Source organism: Phoxinus phoxinus, assembly GCF_949152265.1.
Source record: "Phoxinus phoxinus genome assembly, chromosome: 2".
Lineage (NCBI taxonomy): Eukaryota > Metazoa > Chordata > Actinopteri > Cypriniformes > Leuciscidae > Phoxinus > Phoxinus phoxinus.
In genome coordinates, this window is record NC_136877.1 from 34,074,610 (window position 1) to 34,093,208 (window position 18,599).

At 37.5% G+C, this 18,599-nt stretch overlaps 2 protein-coding genes across 6 annotated transcripts in view; one reads left to right on the top strand and one right to left on the bottom strand.

Moving 5' to 3' along the window:
* Window positions 1–1,341: 1,341 nt before the first annotated feature.
* anp32a (acidic (leucine-rich) nuclear phosphoprotein 32 family, member A) lies at window positions 1,342–12,029 on the top strand. Of its 2 annotated transcripts, none has more exons than XM_079600032.1 (7): window positions 1,342–1,479; window positions 9,896–10,045; window positions 10,157–10,279; window positions 10,449–10,647; window positions 10,751–10,866; window positions 10,953–11,007; window positions 11,132–12,029. In XM_079600032.1, exons 1-7 carry the CDS (start codon window positions 1,426–1,428, stop codon window positions 11,203–11,205), a joined length of 771 nt encoding a protein of 256 aa, XP_079456158.1. In that variant the 5' UTR covers window positions 1,342–1,425; the 3' UTR covers window positions 11,206–12,029. The 2 variants fall into 2 exon arrangements, with proteins under 2 accessions (XP_079456158.1, XP_079456157.1); XM_079600031.1 differs by lacking the exon at window positions 1,342–1,479 and adding an exon at window positions 7,183–7,847.
* Window positions 12,030–14,100: 2,071 nt separating this feature from the next.
* coro2ba (coronin, actin binding protein, 2Ba) overlaps window positions 14,101–18,599 on the bottom strand; it is a 38,969-nt gene continuing 34,470 nt past the window's right edge. For all 4 annotated transcript variants that reach the window (XM_079599989.1, XM_079599988.1, XM_079599991.1 and 1 more), the window contains exons 7-12: window positions 18,367–18,471; window positions 17,690–17,786; window positions 17,024–17,136; window positions 15,389–15,479; window positions 15,159–15,298; window positions 14,101–15,066 (exon numbers count right to left, since the gene is read on the bottom strand). In XM_079599989.1, coding sequence (XP_079456115.1) covers window positions 14,902–15,066; window positions 15,159–15,298; window positions 15,389–15,479; window positions 17,024–17,136; window positions 17,690–17,786; window positions 18,367–18,471 — 711 coding nt within the window. In that variant the 3' untranslated portion in view covers window positions 14,101–14,901. The remainder of the gene's footprint in view (window positions 15,067–15,158; window positions 15,299–15,388; window positions 15,480–17,023; window positions 17,137–17,689; window positions 17,787–18,366; window positions 18,472–18,599) is intronic.

Sequence of the window (18,599 nt, forward strand, 5' to 3'; positions counted from 1 at the left end):
GCAGATATGAACATATCTGCACATAAATAATACATAATCTCTGTATTATAGTGATGATGAGTCGTTCATTGCATCTGTCACGTGACAAATGAACGAAATACTCGGAAGGTGCTATTAGCACGTGGCCGCCATGTTGGATTTCTGAACAGCGAGTGTGCGGATAGACACTTCCGGTTGTTTGTAGAATCAGTTATATCACTTAAAATACTACTAAGATCCATAGTACTATCACATGAGCCAATGGCAATTAAATGCACAGATGCATAGTCAGATTAATGAATGAAATACAACTGTTCACAAACAGAAGATTGTATTTGCATACGCAATGACAATTATAAGTACTGTAAAAATAGTTACAACTATTAGAGTTAGAAACGTGTCAATGTCGTATGTAACTTAGAGACGGTCCCTAAATGCGCGAATGTCCAACGTCAAGCCAACTTTATAACCAGTAACGTTATATCACTAGGAAACGCTTAGCGTGAAACTTTGTGCGTTAAGTTATTATTGTGAGTCCATCTGCTTCTCAATAAAGTGCGAGTTTGGTCTTTTATATCACTGTATTAATCCATAAACTAAGCGTTTTATATGTCCAGCAATCCTGAATTATTGAGGGAAACCCACGCAGCACATCACCGCGATATATAAGTTAAGGCAACTAAACAACCAAGAGAATTATATGTCTACCTCAAATGTAACCTTAGTTCTCAGCATCGGGGGAATAACATTACAATCTCGTTCACGGTAGAGAAAGATGCATGTACGCTACAGGGGGACAGTGAAGACACTGAATTAAACATAAAAACAGCCCTCATAAAAATCACAAATTTCTATAAATCAGTTTTTATGAATGAATGGCTTGCTCTTAACTGTTGCTCTGGTCTTCGTCAACAACACGTGCTTGCACCCCCTGCTGGTGAGGTTGATTAACAGCAGATGGAGATTATGCTCGGTAATCTGCTTTTCCAGCTGTTGGATGTCAATGTTGAATTTACTGTCGAAATTGAACCACTGAATTTGTGGAAGCGAATTTGTAAAACTAAATAAAATAGACCAAAAATTGCCTGTTGAATAGGTTGTATTTTAATACAGTTTGAATATTTTGAAAGTGAAATATGAAAGGTGAATATGGATTATTTAATTTTTATGAACGAAAGTGTGTTTGAAATGTTTTGAATTGAAATATTCACAGCTTAAATATTCAACCATGTTGAATTTCAGCCCATAAAAATGCAATGCATTAAAATGCAAGCATGGTTAATGCAAAGCCTATTTTTTCAAGTAGTGCAATTCAACAGGCTTTTTTTTTATTTCAAAAACATTAGCCATTATTTTACTTCCATTGTCGCTGTTGTCTAGATTGCTCTCGCTGTCAGATCACCGGAAGTTATCACCGGAAGACTGGCCCCGCACACTCAAGTTCGAATGTCAACGGTCGACATATTGTGCACGGAGCGAACAGGGTTCTTGCAGGTTTCAGTAAGTAAAATTTAAGACATTTTAAGACCATAAAGATTGACATTTAAGACCTACACGACGCTTTGACCAGCAAATAACAAATAAATTGATTAGCATCAATATGCACTTTTTGTTTACATAAACATTAAAATAATAACATTAAAAAATTATAGATTTTAAAAGAGTTTATTGTTTCTAACATGTACAAGTTCAAATAAAGTTTTGACAAAAAAAGGTTTTATAAAAAAGATAAACCTCACGTATTTCAGCCTTTAAATAATTTAATTTTACTGACATTTACAATGCACATTAGCTTATCTTTTATGTTTAAAATTCGGTCAGATTTTCCCGTTGCGTCTGTCGTTGCTATGCAACCATGCAATGCGCTCTCCACAACGACAAAGTAGTTTTTGTAGATAATGGATTTCCACCAGTGAAAAACGCTTGCTGTAGCCAATATTACGGAGAAGAGAAAAACACCAGTAGTGTTTGGGTGAGCATGAACATTGTTCATGTTGACTGAGCTTTCAATGTTGTTACGGAAAGGGTGAAGCTGATTGGTTGGTTCTTGTCACATGACCTGCGGTGCACTTGCAGAATTTTGAACAGTTGAGTTTTTTTTTTTTTTTTTTTTTACCTCTCTCCGCCTGGCGCCTGGAAAAAAAACAGCCGCATCGCTTCTATTATTTGAAATAACGAACTTGAGCGCGAAAAAGACGCAAGATGTGAACGGCCTCTTGGCGATTTAACGGCTCTGCTTACACCAAACACTGATCCCTAAACCTACCCGTCATAACAGTAACCACTGAAATTAGCTGCAGGGCGGGATTTCTGCTTAACTGGTTTGCGCCCAGTGGTATTTTTTTTTAGAGAAAGATAAAAAAAAAATACGGGAAAAACATTTAAACGGGATGATAGCGGTAAAGCAAGGTAAAATATGGGAGAATCCCGGGGAAAATGTGAGGGTTGACGCCAGGTAGGCCCATAACAAGTTTTTTTTTTTTTTTCTCAAAGAAAAAATAGTTAGCCTCTGTGGTGAAAATCAAGCTTTCAATATGCTTTAAGACAAACCATGTGCAAATTTATAAGTCAATCAACACCATTGCTGAGTATTTTCTCTGCAGTGAATCCAAGATAGTCTCAAAACAGCGGTTTGAAATCGCTGGTGTTTCTGACGTCACAAATCAGGTCAACGTGTGATCGTCAACGAGTGGATCTCTGAGCTGGTGTGAGTGGAGGCCGGGCTAATTAGCATATTCATAGAACCGGGTAAATGGGGTGTAGAGTAGGCTAACATTCAAGCTATTTGTAGGGCATGAAGAATTTTTTTTCCAAGGAAAAAAAACGTTTAAATATGTCATTTTGGTAATCAATGATGAGTTTTAAGGGATCAAATTATTGACTTACAGGGGTACTTTAAGTAAATAGAGATATAGAACTTGTACACGTGTTTCTCACCCTAATGGATGAAGTGTTCATGAATAATGATTCTCGTTTTCTATCAGATTCCTCCGGGAATATTTATTGAGACAAACCAAAGCAGCAGAATCTCTGAAGATGACTCCTGAATACAGTCCTCGCCAGTTATATATTTAGCTTACTCGTCCCTAAAGTATTCACAATTGCTTTCCTAGATTGCCATCTTGTGGTCAATATATTTTACTGCAATGATGACTCAAGAAAGTACACATAGCCTATAAAAAAGGATATAAGGTTGTAAGTCGTACTCTGTAGTATGTTTTTAATGTATATATTTGCTGTATGATTTAACAGCAAATTTACTTGTTTGTGTGTTAAAAGGGTTAGACGTGAACAATGCCTTTGGGCCTATCTTATAAAAAGGGAAAGGAAAAACACATTACTCTATAACAGAAAGGTAATCTTTTATGGATATTTAGCTTTCATGAACTTGAACAGTCGGCAGAAGGCAAAAAGATGGTGATTAATCTGATTATGTTTGTATGATATATATAACTAACTAACCACTAGATGGCAGCAATATGCCAATGTCTATCGTAGGCTACTTGTTGAGAAACAAAGAAAGGCGACATTAGATTTTTTAATTTTATGAATAAATATGTCAAATTTTAAGTTTATTGATCGTGAAAGGCTATCAATTTAGTGGTCACTGAAAGGATTTGTTCAGCTAAATACATAACGTTTTAGATTAATCCTCATAAAAGGCCTGATAACAGGCTACTGACGTTATACTAAGCAGCATCTATATATTTTTGTGTAATGTAATGAAAATAGTTTATAGGAACATGATTAATAGAATAACATCAATTTATTTTGATGGCTTATTTATAAGTAATTTAGTCATAATAAACAATAGAAACAGTAATTAAATGTTATTATAAACAACTTTACAGTTTGTCTCCATCTGACAGTGATCAAATCGCCCCATTACATTTTTATAAGCGGCTGATACACTAAATTTTTCTAATAGAGTTTGAAACGTTTGTAAAATATAGAAGTTACATCGGGCATGCAGAGCTAAAGTTTTCAGCCTATGGAAGACTGACATCTAGTGGTGTTTCAGCAGAATGCACCGTTCAGCCATGTGTTGACAGATAGTTACAACCTAAATCATGGCTGACCCATTTAGGTCACCGTCTTTCACCCATATTCTTTTGAATAACTCTGTGGACAATCATAAAAATAAAAATAAAAAAGAGCCCTAAACAGCACACTTCAAAAATCTACTTTGCTGTGTGCTGTAGGCCTATCATCCATCTCCAAAGAACAGCTGCATTATTTGCCTATATGTATAGCTCATCATATTCCATTATCTTGTTACTGATATAGAGAAATATTGTTGAGACAATTAAGTTTTATCCCGACCAGAACTACTTCGATTTGGCTTGCATTCTCACAGCACTGTGCCCTCTATCAATGCCCTACATGACACAAAAGGGATGAAGTACGAAGACAATATTACTGCCAAAACCTTCCACCCAGGAAATCTTCCTTATGAAAGATGCTTCAGATCACAAACAATTTTCAGTCAGCAAAAAGCAGCTTCTCTTACATCTGCTTAAAGTTAGCATGAAACATAAGTTGCGGTAATCTGTTCTTCCCTATTGTGATGTGGTGAAATTGATTCTCGGGCAAGACGTTTTTTTTTTTTTTTTTTTACATCTCTTCTCTTTTTCGTCCATCAGGAATTGATTGGATCATTATGGTTTGCTATTTCTGTCATCTTATGTGAGTGACAGGTTGTCCCGCCCTCACGCTAGTAAACACGTCAGAGGAGAGTATTTGCTGCAAGAGCAAGGGGAAGTTATGTTGATTAAAGATTATGAAGAAAGGCTAAATTATTTAAAAAAAAAGATAAATATACAAATAAATCATTTATATTCTGCAATATTCTATATATATATATATGGGCTATAAAATAATTGTCCATTTTGATTTCATTGTGACATTAAACAGCATCTGGAGTGATAAAATCATCTGTACTGAATACTCCCCAAATCTCTCCATACATTCATGTTGCTATCTGATGCTTTCTTAACAAAGTGCAAAACATAAAACATGCACATACAGCATAAGCAGGATTTAGCATGTAGCTAATTGGCGTCAAGGGTTCACGAGATCAGTAATACAATTCTGTAGCCTAAGTCATTCGCCAACTGTGAATACAGTCCTAAAACAGTCAAAATAATCAGGGGGCTTATTACAGAAACATTTTCAGTTAGGATATCATTTAGAAAACTGAACTTGTACAATCTTAACAGAGATGTAAGTTAGGAAGTGTCTTTATTACAGTTCCAGGTCACTTCAGAAACATCCTGAAAGAGTCAGATCCACTAGCATGTACATTTTCAAATGTTGTGGTCTGGCTATTCTTTTGTGCAAAGAGATGGGGTGTTATGTGTGCTTGAGAAGTCTAGCTATGACTAAATGCTTGACAAGGAGTAAATAAATGGGACTTTTTGTGACATGTAGTAGGCTATGCATTAGGCCTACTGATGGAGTAAGTGGCAAGAACCACACATTTGTGACATTATGATTCAGACACGGGTTCTGCCCTATCGATGTTGTCTGCACTCTCTGAAAATATGTGAAATCTCATTTTTGCATGTACTGTGCTGTTGTGATAAATACAACTCAACACAGGCCACTCCAGTTTTGTAAAAACACAGTGAATGCCTCTGACATGGTGCCTTTCAAAATGAGTGTTCTTGGGTAAGAAAGATGTGACTAAAAAGAGAAGCATTGTTTTGAGGTTACACTAACTACTAGCCTAATTGTTTGTTGATTGAACACTTCACGAGTTGATCTTATGAATTGCAGTTTTAGCATTTATAGCAGACGGTGCAAATGTCCATCAACCCATCTGTCCTATTAAAATAGCCTAACCGAACGGTTTACCAAATGCCTTTTTATTCAAATTTCTAACGAATCTAGGTGATTGGCACATGATACACGTGGTGTTCATTGTCATTCTCAAAACGATAAAGTCTTCCGCGCAAAAAACGTTTCCTTTGACCTTGGTGTAATTTATAACTCGCATGTTCGTCCACGTTCACTAATTTTCTACGTTTTGTCCAGATGACGTTCCTCGTCATTCACGTACAAAAGTTAGCCGTCGGTGGTGTGAAAAGGAGCGACCGTGTACGTGTGTGTGCCACAAAGCGTGCGAATACGATTTGGCTCTGCGCACATCGTGCACGCACTCTGCAATGCAATCCACACACACACACAGTTGATGCAGTACTGCTAGCAAGTACGTTCAGACAACGAGTGAGAGACACACCCAGAGGAAAAATGGTCTCAACTAATGCGCAAGTACAATCAAAGGGGCTTGAGAATAGCCCGCTTGTGCGGGTTGGAGTCAGTGGCCAGATCGAGAGAAGAAGATTTTTTTTCTGTTTTCTTCAAGGGCAAAATGTCCTGGTATGAAGTGATTTCGAAATAACGTTGTAAAACGACAGAGTCGCCAGTGAAATGCGCTCTCTCAACAAACAACCCAGCCGGTGCACTTTTGTGAAAACAATAATGCGCCAAGCAGTTGCTCTACAGTTTTTTCTAAGGGGTAGCGGAGCGACACACAGACATGACATCAAATATAGGTAAAGTCTATTGCTTTTTGTTCGTTTTAAGAGTCAATAAATGGTATTATAATTATTTGAATGTGTTGTATTTTGCGAATCAAGATGGCGCCGGGCACAGTCAGGTGACCTTGTTTTTTTCCCCTCCATACCAACAATAGTCAAAGCGAGAAGCGGAAGTGAATGCTCCCCCTGAAATACGATTGGCTTGTTTGAACTGTAGGAAAAAGCGTGGGCCCGTGGTTGGAGTGTGCGATGTGGCAGTCAAGTGCATGTGACAAACTTGTTTTTAATAAGACCAGTGGCTACTGGTAACGTATGGGCTCTGCCGTTGCGGGGCTCATTTGTAATAACTGAAAAATAATTACGTCGATTTATGTCATATCACCTCTATTCGCTATATATATATATATATATATATATTTATAGGCTTGTCCATTTTGTTATACAACCGTCCCTTCGTTTTTGTTGAAATATTATGCTTCATCTGTTTCAACCAATACATAATTTACATATCAGCGTATATATTAACGGGACCAAATAATGTAAAACTTTCATTGCAGGAAATCCACTTTATTGTGAGATATGAACACTGCCTAAACTAGATGAGAAGTAATACAGATATTTAGCGCAGATAGTCTCGGTGGTCGCCGCTGTGCATTCCCTCCAAAAGGGGGAGGGGTCGTGTTTTCCTGACGGTCCACCATCCATCAGTCCAAAGTGACTGTACTTACTAGCCAGGAAAACGCTTCAAGACAGAAGCAGCAGTTTGACTAAATATTAAATATATCTACAGCCCTCATTTACACGACCGTAGCATTTTATTTTTAACCAACACGTCAGTGTATTTTCAAAATGTATTCCTATAACTCGTATATATTCTCGTCTAAGTGTAGATAAATCCAATCAAAACAAAAGTAACTACCATAACCCTGCTTAGTCTCTGGCGCCTTCGACAGTTCGGTTGATTTTATCGCATAGATGTCACCCTAAAACAGATTCGCTGGATCAACCTAACAGTTCCTGTAACCCCACCCAGCTTGTGATCGAACGCTGATTGGCCGCCAGTGCAGTTGTGAGCATTTTCACATTTCATTCCGCGTTTCTAATTGGTCGCCGGTGACGACAATCCCACACCCAACTCCCACCCACTGGGGCATCATGTTTGTGAGACTCGCAATAGCTAGTTTGTTAAGAGGCTATAGCTGAATGTGCAGCAAAGACTCCAAGTCTAAACTGCGCTCTTTGGTTTAAATCACTCATTTAGAGTTCAATAACATGGATATGAAAAAGAGAATTCACCTGGAGTTGCGGAACCGGACGCCGTCAGACGTAAGCATCTTTATTAATTGCTGAGTGATATGATTTTATTAAAACTGTTGGTTAGAGTAGTTCTGCGTGGATGGACAACGCTAGATGTGCACGCGTCAAGTTGATGTCTTGAATGAAAAGTTTGCGGCGACTTTGTTACAAGCCTAGAGCCTCGGATGTTGTTATCTCAGTATACATATACACGGCCCATAAGTTTATCAGTTTTACTGGATATTTTATCCCCAACTTTCGGGAGATCTTTTGACGATGCTGTGGTCGAAAACTGCAAGAGCTCCATGCATTCAGTGTATAAACAAGGGAAGCGGCGTGAGAAGCCATATTTGTAACTTTGTAGCCCCTGAACGCGCCCTTTTCCTTTGCATCCTCAGTGCTGCAAAAGTCGCCTGCCGTCAGTTCATGCCTCTCTCACACTTTCGCACAACCATTTTCAATTCAACATTCATACTTTCCCGTCACAGTGGTCATTGACCAGTTCGGTAACTTGTTGTGGGACGCATTTTGTGAATAGCTGTGCAGACGGTTTGACAGATAGCTTTCGATAAACGCGATCGGTCAACTAAATTTCGTGGCATCTCTCCAGCTAAACGCTTTTAAATTGAATGCATTTACATTTCCCGATCGAGGAAAGTTGTGTAAATACTTAGGCGGGATCTTTACGTGGGCTTTTGGCACGTTAATAATAAGTCCCCTATTTGATCTAGATGGGAAAACGAGCGCATTTGTTGTTTGATCGCAGTATAGAAAGGAATCGTGTCACAGCATATCTAGTTGCGTTAAGGTGCCCAAACCTATTTAAAACTGCATTATATGTCGACGACATTGCCAGAATGCAAAGACCAAATCTACATTTTCTTATTCTTAAATATCCCCCGTGTTTTTCTCACTATATATCAATTCTCACAAGTATAACTACGTTCTCTGATGAATTTATTGCAACGTTATCAAGGTCCCTGTTATTGCCCCTTTACGCATACCCAAGTACGCTGTAATAGAGCTCGTAATTAAAATGTCATAACCGTATTCCGAGTACTTCTGTGCGTCTCAGCTGGTGGGATAAAGAGATTTCCAGCCGTGTGGTTCTGCTTGTTATTTACATGGACTGGGCGCTTATGTGAGCGCTACGCAACTTGAAGCTGCGCTGCTCTAGTTGCAAGATCTAGGACAAGCCGCCATTTTAACCAGCAACAAAGACGCACGATATTTAATCGAACAGAGAGAATAGTTGCCGCCGTCTCTTTCCTTTGAACCGACCAGAACCGTTGAATATAGGGAGTCGAGCGTCTGTGAAGCCGGGAATTTCATCTTTATTCCGTGAAAGTCGATACCTTTCGCTCGAAGAGCGACTCAGTTGCATTATCATGCGCCTCTCTGCCCCTCCTACTCGTGAATTCTTTGGTCCGTCCTCGTGTCTTTGCTCTTCCAAGACAATGCAATGAATTTGTGTAACACCCAGGCTATCGTTTACGCGTCTTTACTTTGCTGTTCGAGCACACACGCACGCACTGTAGTAAAAATGCTCGACCCACAGGATAACAATGTACGCCGCTTGTTGCGGAGTCAGCCATTTTGTTGGATGGGGAGTCAAATATGAGATTTGGTCAAAGCACCGAAACATGCACCCCTATCTGTTACCGTAGACCGCATGCTGAAGTAAACTTTACAATTGAATGGCGCCCAATTGGCGACGTGTTTATTTACGCTCTTCATTTTCCTCGTTCTAATTTGATTAATGTATTCATCTTCTGATTAAAATGAGCACTCTATTTTTTTTGTTTGTTTGCTGATAATAAAGTAGACTATATAAATAAGGAATATCCATATTTTCACGTTTTTTTTTTTGGTGGGTCAGCACAATAAGTGTAAACATACAGTGCTCTTTTGGCATGTTGCAAAAGTAAAAAACAGCTCTTGTGTGAATGAATTTAAGTGGCTTTAACCACCTTGCCCACCTCATTGATTTGAAGTTGCCCATGTAGAGGCTATTACAAATGCTGTATTCATGAATCATAACATTTAATCTCTTGTCCATCTCATATGCCCTTTAACAGGTGAAAGAGCTTGTGCTTGACAACTGTCGGTCAAATGAGGGCAAAATTGAGGGCCTCACTGATGAGTTTGAGGAACTGGAATTTTTAAGCACAATCAACGTAGGCTTGACATCAGTTGCCAATTTGCCTAAGCTTAACAAACTCAAAAAGGTAATAGGCAGTTTCATGTCTACTTTTTTTATAGTTTCAAAAATCTATGTTTTTACAATACATATCCCCCCTCCCCCTTATTAACATGGCACTGAATCGTGTTCTCCACAGCTCGAGCTTAGCGATAACAGAATCTCAGGTGGTCTGGAGGTACTGGCAGAGAAGTGTCCCAACCTCACCCATCTCAACCTCAGTGGCAACAAAATTAAAGACCTTAGCACCATCGAACCCCTGGTAAGCAATATTCTTGTCATATGAGTCGTATCCTATTTTGCTATATATATATATATATATATATATATATATATATATATATATATATATATATATATATATATATATATAAAAACAAAAAAATATGTATTATTGTCATTGTTTTGACCTCCTGTCCTTTTCCCAACAGAAAAAATTGGAAAGCCTCAAAAGTTTAGACTTGTTCAACTGTGAGGTGACAAACCTGAATGACTACAGAGAAAATGTTTTCAAGCTGCTCCCTCAGCTGACATATCTCGACGGCTATGACAAAGAGGATAAAGAAGCACCAGACTCTGATGCTGAAGCTTACGTTGAAGGCCTAGATGATGATGATGATGATGAAGATGGTATGTTTCCGAAGAGTTGGACTGATAATGTGCTTCCTGGTGCATAATTCTTTTCAATTTCGTTTAAGGAATTCATTTTTCATTGACCTAATTTTGTCTGCAGAGGGAGAAGAGGAGTATGATGAAGATGCTGCTCCAGGGGATGAAGATGAAGAAGAGGGGGAGGAGGATGATGAGGAAGAGGGAGAAGAGGAGGAAGAAGAGGACATCAGTGGAGAGGTTAATGCTGGAAGAAAATATAGATTTTTTTTATATATCGAAATATACAAACATGGTATAAATTTGTGCCCTTTTCTCACTTTTAGGAAGAGGAGGAAGAGGAGTTAAATGACGGCGAGGTAGATGATGAGGAAGACTTTGGTAAGTGAATAGAATATGATTACAGTTAATACAATAAGTGTTACCACCTTTGAATTGAATGCTGATAAGCAGGGTGAGAATAAGAGTAAACAAAACTTCTGGTCCTCCTGTGTTGTGTTTACAGAGGAGGAACGGGGTCAGAAGAGGAAAAGAGAACTGGATGAGGAAGGGGAGGAAGGAGAGGAAGATGAGGACTGAACATGGACTCCCCCCCTCCCCATTGTGATCTGACCGTTTAACCCCTGTATATCTGTCCTATTGTCACTCTTCGATGGTTTGGGGAGGTATTCAAATGGTAGGGGGTGGGGCTAGTATAAACGAGGACACAGTTTAAATATTTGTTTTTAGCTTTTTTGTTGTTGATGTTGTTGTTGTTTTCTTTTGGTTTGGTTTGTACTTTCAGTTTGATTCCCTTCATTTTCTCCAAAAGCTCTTCAAATGGCTGACAACACAAGTGTGGAAATTTATTATTGTTGGAAAACAGACCAGTATGCTCTTGTAATTTTTTCCCTGTCTTTACTGTTGATGCCTAAATGCTGGTGATGACTTATGTATTAAAAAAAAGAAAAAAACAACCAAAAACCTTTTAGAAGTGCATGGCTGACTCTATTTTAAAGTTGACTACTGGATTTCAAGGAAGAACATTTTCTAACCCACTTTTTTATTGCATCTTTTTTATTTGTGTGTGTTTTATTTTTTTGGTGTTTTCTTCATCATCCCCACCACCACGTGACGTGCTGTTTAGGCATGAAGAACACATCATGATGTATGCTTGGACATGCACAGTTCAACCTCTCAATGTGATTTTTATTTTATTTTTTAATGTTCAGAGCCGAATGTCTGCCCTTGTCAAATGAGTCCTAAACCCCTTCTCCCTTTTGTGTGGATAGTTCAGAGGTTTCGTGTTCTTTGTAAATAATGACCAAATATATTTTTTTCTGATTCCCTTTGATAATGGCAGACATTTTCACAAATAATCTCAGTTGTAACCATTAACTGTAATAAAATGAATGAAAATGCAAGTGGTTCTATGGTAATTTGAAATATCTGTTCTGACTGCCACAGAAAATCCATATATTGTAATTAGTTGTGATTACATGATCAATAGATTGTTTTTTTTTTCTAGTCTGGTACAGAAATGGCTAGTGTATATCATCTCGCCACTTCATATTTTGGATTAATTGAATATATGAAGTGAAATTGCATTGTGAAGCTCAGGGAAAATAGCTTGTATATTTTTGATGATGCGTAACTGGATATTGTGTAAATATTCAGAAGCGTCATGCCAGTTATTTAAATAGAAAGCATACGCAATTTTAACAGCTGTATCCAGTTGTCAGATCATACTGATTGAAATTTTTATTAAAAAGAAGACTTCAGATGTCACATAAATAAAAGTCAGCATTTTTGTTCAAATGAATATTAACCGTATATGCATGTGCTTTAACATGAACATGAAAGCATTGCATACAGTGTAACTAAGGTGTCTCAGTCTGTGGGGACAGATTGCCATATTTTTGCTCAATATTGTCAGGTAAATGAAGCTATAGTCTAGACAGTTGTATTTTATGCACATTAATGCTCTTCCTCAGGAAGGGTTTTTTACTTGGAATGCAATTACCCTTAGTGCAACATGCTGTAGTTAGTCAGCTAATCATAATGAATGATGAAATACAGAGTAGTGATTACCTATTAATGTTCATTTTAATCAAAGACAAAGGTTAGCCTAATGTCTTGCCTCATAATTCTTCAGGCACTGTCAGCACGAAATATTTCAACATTAATTGTGCTTTTGTAGGCAGTCTGACACCAACATTAAGGGGCCCAAGTCTACAACATAAATATTCTGGCACCTCGCAATGTGAACATCTAAATTATTACTAACTTCACCTTAACATCCAAAAGGATACACAGTGTATTGTAAGGCATGAGGTTGGGAATGTACAGGCTACTAAACACCCTATTCCTCACCTTTTTTTTTTAGGCAGGCTAATATTTGTACTTATACCCATACTAGGATATTATCTAAGGACTATTGTGTGTCTGAACTGCAGGCTAGGATATTAACTAAGGACTACTGTCTGTGTTTGCTTCATGGCAAGTGTAGGCCTATGTGCTATCCATACACATGCGCAAGACCGTAGCTTCACTGCCCCCTAATGGTAGAATTCTTGAAATGCACTCAAAACGCTCTATTACTATGCAATAATGAAGCAGGAACTGCTGCTGGGGTTTGTCTTGTTTTATAAGATAAAATATTTGAAAAAAAGCTTGATGTTTATAGTGTTTTAATTAAATAGCGACAGCGACAAAATGTCAAACACTCACAGAGGAGGACCGAGTTTGCTTTCCGTGCTGGTCGAGCGAGGTTTGAGAGCTTTCAGGAATCAAGTGATCAGTCAGTTTTACCAATTTTTGTTTTAAGAATTTAACACATCAGATCATGGGTGGCCCAGTAAGTATGCCATTACATTTTAAAAAACGATATTTTCCTGTTTGTTCTGGGGGAAATAATTGTGTTCATAATATTATAATTAATAGGTTAACCTTTACAGAGCAGTGCGCATTGAAGTGCGTGACTGCACCTGTAGTGTTTTGTGGCGCATAGACTAATATTTGCCCACAGGGAATTTGTCAACTTTACAATAAAACATTTAAAAGCGCTTACATTGAAAATTCAAAGCGGAATACAATGCATTTACAAGAATTTACATCCAATCTAAAAAGCAATCTGTATAAGAGGTCAACATTTTGAATATTATATCAGGACGGAAAGGATAAATTCATTGTTACAAGCTACAAACCTGAAACTCAAAACACTTCATTTAAAAGTAAGAACTGAAAATGGAAGTCAATAGGTTTCATTTAAATGTTAATAAAAAAAAAGCAATGCTCCATTATGCTTTGTAAACCACAGACAGTCTTTAAAATAAACAGTTACTGTTCATTCATCTTACTGAATTTTTTTTTAACAATGTTTTTCTCTTTCTTTGAACCTTCTTATAAACTACAGTGTAGGTCTCTAATACTACATCTATCGCTAATTTATGTCATGATTGGACTTTACAATTAGTGGACTTTTTTCTATCTGTATATTGCAAAAGTTTATTTAAATGAAAATGTATTTATTTTTTAATTATATTGCTATATCGCTTATATAGACTGACTTGAACATATTTCACACTGCACAATGTGAGGAGGATCTAAATTATGTGAAGAAGCAGAGTCCCCTACTTATATGAGTACAAACTCGAAACTTCAGGACTCAGGAGCATGTCAATTGGGTAAAAGTCATCTGTCGTAAGATTACTGGACTGTGGTGCTTGAGTTTCCACATTAAAACAGCACTGTGGGTCATATCCTAATGATGCAATAGAACTAGTGTTTACATGAGATAACAGCTTGATGGGTGAAGCATGTCTGTTTGACCTTATTCAACACTTTTTTTTATCTCTATATGGAGTTTATTAAGCGTTTTAAAACAATTTCTAATAGCACAAAGGAAAAAATAAAAGAAATAAATAATTCTAATATTTAAAGTCTACAATTATGAGATGATAATGCAATGAATAGCTTGTACCAAAATCAATCCACATAGGGAGAATCAATCCACTGCAGGTAGACTGGCAGTGTGACTGAAGATGGGAGACTTTTCACAGGGTAAGTGAATCATCAGTCCAATAAAGTCAACTTAGCACACTGCAGCTGTGGGGTCAACACTGAGGGCCAGAGTGAAACACTGCTTTATGAAGACAAGTGCTTGGTCTCCAGTGGTCTTGAAGGAAGGATATTTGAGTGTTAGGAAAAAGGAAGCCCGTGTGTTTCAGCAGCGCTGGGGGGCTTATAGCTAGTGTGTCACTTTAGGAAATCAACAGAAACAGCACAGATCCCACGTCAAATGCTGCTACCATTGCTGCTGTTGTTATTGTTGGTGATGTTTGGGCTGTTCCTTAAGTTATTGAGCTCCAACTCAAGCTGTCTGATCTTAATGTCCTTCTGCGCAAGTTCGTCCTTCAGTCGGCGCAACTCTTCCTGCTGCCTGAAGAACATCCGCAAGAGCTGCAGTGCACAACGCAAAGGGTTACACACAGATATATGCTAAATTGTCCTTTCAACAACCATAATAAATCTTAACAGGATTATGGTAACACCTCATTCTCTGTACGGGGAGGCACGTTTTCTAGCAGGTCAATCCCATTGACCACTCCACCCTTCTTCTCCTTCACTGGGGCCTTGAACACCAGCTTGTTGGGTCTGTTGTAGCCCTCTTTTAAGGACATGAGCACCGGACCTAGACGTGTACATGCATACATGGATTAGCTTAATTTCAACCTTTGTCTTTTCAAATATTTTTCTTCTGAAGATAACTGCAGGTGTTCACCTCGGTTGATTCCACTGAGCCACTCATCAGCAGACTGAGCAGGTTCTGTCCCGGGAGTCATGGGATATATGTCCTCCTGATAGGTTTCAGACTGAAAAGAAACAGGGTGTTCATGTACTGTTTTTACACTATTAACATTAGGTGATAAGAACAAGGCTCTGGACAGGTACATGTTCAGTCTAAACTTGGACTCCAGAGTGTCACAGAAAGCACACTATTGCCACTGTGTTCATTGTGCAGAGCACTTAAAGGTGCTGTAGGTGATCTGGGAAAATGCTAACTTTAGCCTGATAGCACTAAAAGTGTACGTCCCACCCTCCCTGCAATCGCCTTTCAATGCCACGCCTCCTGAAAGCATGAACACGCACAGCCAATAAGACCAGAGGCAACGTTACTGCATTACCAATGTGTCTTTCACCGGTGAGAAAACTGTAAAGTGCAGTGAGTAACAGTAGGCTACTACAATACGTAAACAAATTCTTTCAACAGCTATAAGAAAAAATGTTTCTGCAGAGGTATGACCTTATTCTTACAGGTTTATGTGGGTTTGCTGTTTTTTTTAAAGGTTTCTGCTACAAATAAGCAAATACTTTGTGTGTGAGTAAAAAGGGTTTTTCAAAACTTTTAATGCCTGGGACTCTGAAATATGATGATCCCCAGCTAAGGTATACAGACTAAATATTATGTGATAAAATAGCAAATGTGTTGATTCCAATTTTTTAAAATGTATATTAATTATATATTGGCTATATATTCATTTTACTAAAGTAAAAAAAAAAAGAGTTTGAGCAAATTTCATTAATAATAAAATATTACCCAATATTATTTTGTACCCAACAGTAGAGATACATTTTTATTTCAAATTAATTTGTATAACACTTTATTATATATATACTTTATATACTTAAATATAATTTCAAAGCAACTTTATAGAATAGTTCCATAAGTATATATATATAACAGATCTTGAACATATGTATGTTACAAGGAATGCAGGATAACTATATATATATATATATAATATTTGCATACTGTTAAATTGATTGTATAATTCCAACCCTAATTCCCACCCCTAAATTTACAGAAAACACTCAAGCCCCCTATTGTCGCCCCCTGGGTTAAACTGCTGGCGGTGCAACAACAGATTTCTCCAATATCATGAATGATAGATGTGGGTTGATAGATTTCAGGACCATTTGCACTGAAACAAGCTGGCACTGGATTTATTTGTGTGTGTGTGTGGATTTGAATTGTGGGGTTGAGTGGATGCTGTCCTTCCCACTGTTTGTGAAGCCTTAACAATAATGGGCCAACCCACCACTGCCCATTCTGTACAGAGCACAAAAACACACATGCTGTGTCTCACATTGAGGTTATTACACGGCTCACTACTCTCATCTCACTGAGGTGGCAGTTACACCAGCAACAGAGAGGTGATGGATTTCTCCATCCTGTCAAATGGCTTGCTTAAAAAAAAAAAGGCAGTATACACAACCATTACCTAAGAGACCTCATACAAGGGATGTGTCTACTGTCTAGCACAAATTTCTCTCATCCTTCAGTGGAAGCCTCAATGACTCATTTAACTGGGAACCGTGGACTGGGAACTAATATATTCATGATGCTTGTGCTCACCCTTCTAGGTACGATCATAGAGATTGGCTCAATCAGGCCCTTTAGAGTCACCAACTTATAAAACCTGAAGACTTCACACGCTCCTACGTCTAGTCCATGCTTCGGCATCACTCCTATCAGAACACACATGAGAAGTTAAACATTAGACACTAGTCATTGGCATGCTTATTGTTGGTTTTGTCTTGATATGGAAGAGATCATAACACAATACATATCTGTTTTATTAGAGGAGAAACTACTGAAAAAATTAAAGTGCTATCCACTTAAAGGTATACATACAAAGTTCCAGTTTTAACCCTAGACTGCATAAAGATAGGGTGTGATTCTGATATTCCTTACATTGCTCATAAAAGCTATATCATTTATATATTTTTTAATATATATATTTGAAGTGAATAAATTATAATTTAAATATTTAAAATTTTATTTATAAAAAAAATCTTAAATTATTACATTGAAAACTGAGATAAAACCTTTCTATGGAAAAAAAACAGAATCCAATATGGGTCATGTTGACGACCTTTATAAATTGAAAGTGTTTTGGGGTTTTGTTATTGTTTGTTTGTTTATTTATTGCATTCTAGGGTTCATTTTGAAAGTTTTTTACTCCATTTCACTGGTTGCTGGTACAGTGTGATCATTGAATGGTGAGAATTTGAGTTTTACCAAGGCCTTTCTGTGGTGCAGGGGACCTGAACTCCATGAGATACTGCAGGTAGGGCTTCTCCAGGGTGATCTCATAGTACCGGATGTTCCCATCACCCTACAATTACACCATCTTAGTCAGTTCAAAGACAATTACTGTTTTTTCTAAGGTGATCATTTGTGATGGCAGTATCGATGTGGCTTTTCAGTATTTGGCTGAACATTTTTTATATCTAATATACATAACCGTTCAACAGTTTGGGGTTGGACATTTTTTTATGTTTTGTCTCTTATGCTCAAAATATGACCAAAAATACAGTAAAAACAGTAACATTATTATTACAATTTAAAAAAACTGTTTTCAGTTTTTAAATGTCATTTTTTCATGTGATGGCAAAGCTGAATTTTCAGCAGTCATTAATCCAGTCTTCAGTGTCACATTATCCTTCAGAAATCAATATGCTGATTTGGTGCTCAAGAAAAAAATCTTATCATTGTTGAAAATGCTTGTTTAGCTTAATATTTTAGTGCTGAACAGAAAGTTCAAACGAACAGCATTTATTTTAAATGGAATTTTTTTTTACTATTAAATGTATCCTTTTTGAAAAAAAGTACGGATGCCAAACTTTTGAACGAAGTGCATATTTACAAGCATTACAAGTATGTAAGAATCCTTATCAGTATGGAGTAATGTGTACCTTGCCTGCTAAGTAGAGCATATGTGTGTCTGCATCATAGAATGGAAAAAGCAGTCCTGACAGGCCGTCAATCTCCTCTTCAATGATCGGCATGGACAGATCCTCCTGTCATGAGAGACAGCGCAGTATGAGAGCAAATAACTTTGAACCCAGATTTGCAGATTTTTTTTCTTTTAACAAATTAATTTTGAGATACAGGACTTTCACAGAACCCTAACAATGTACGAAGAGCA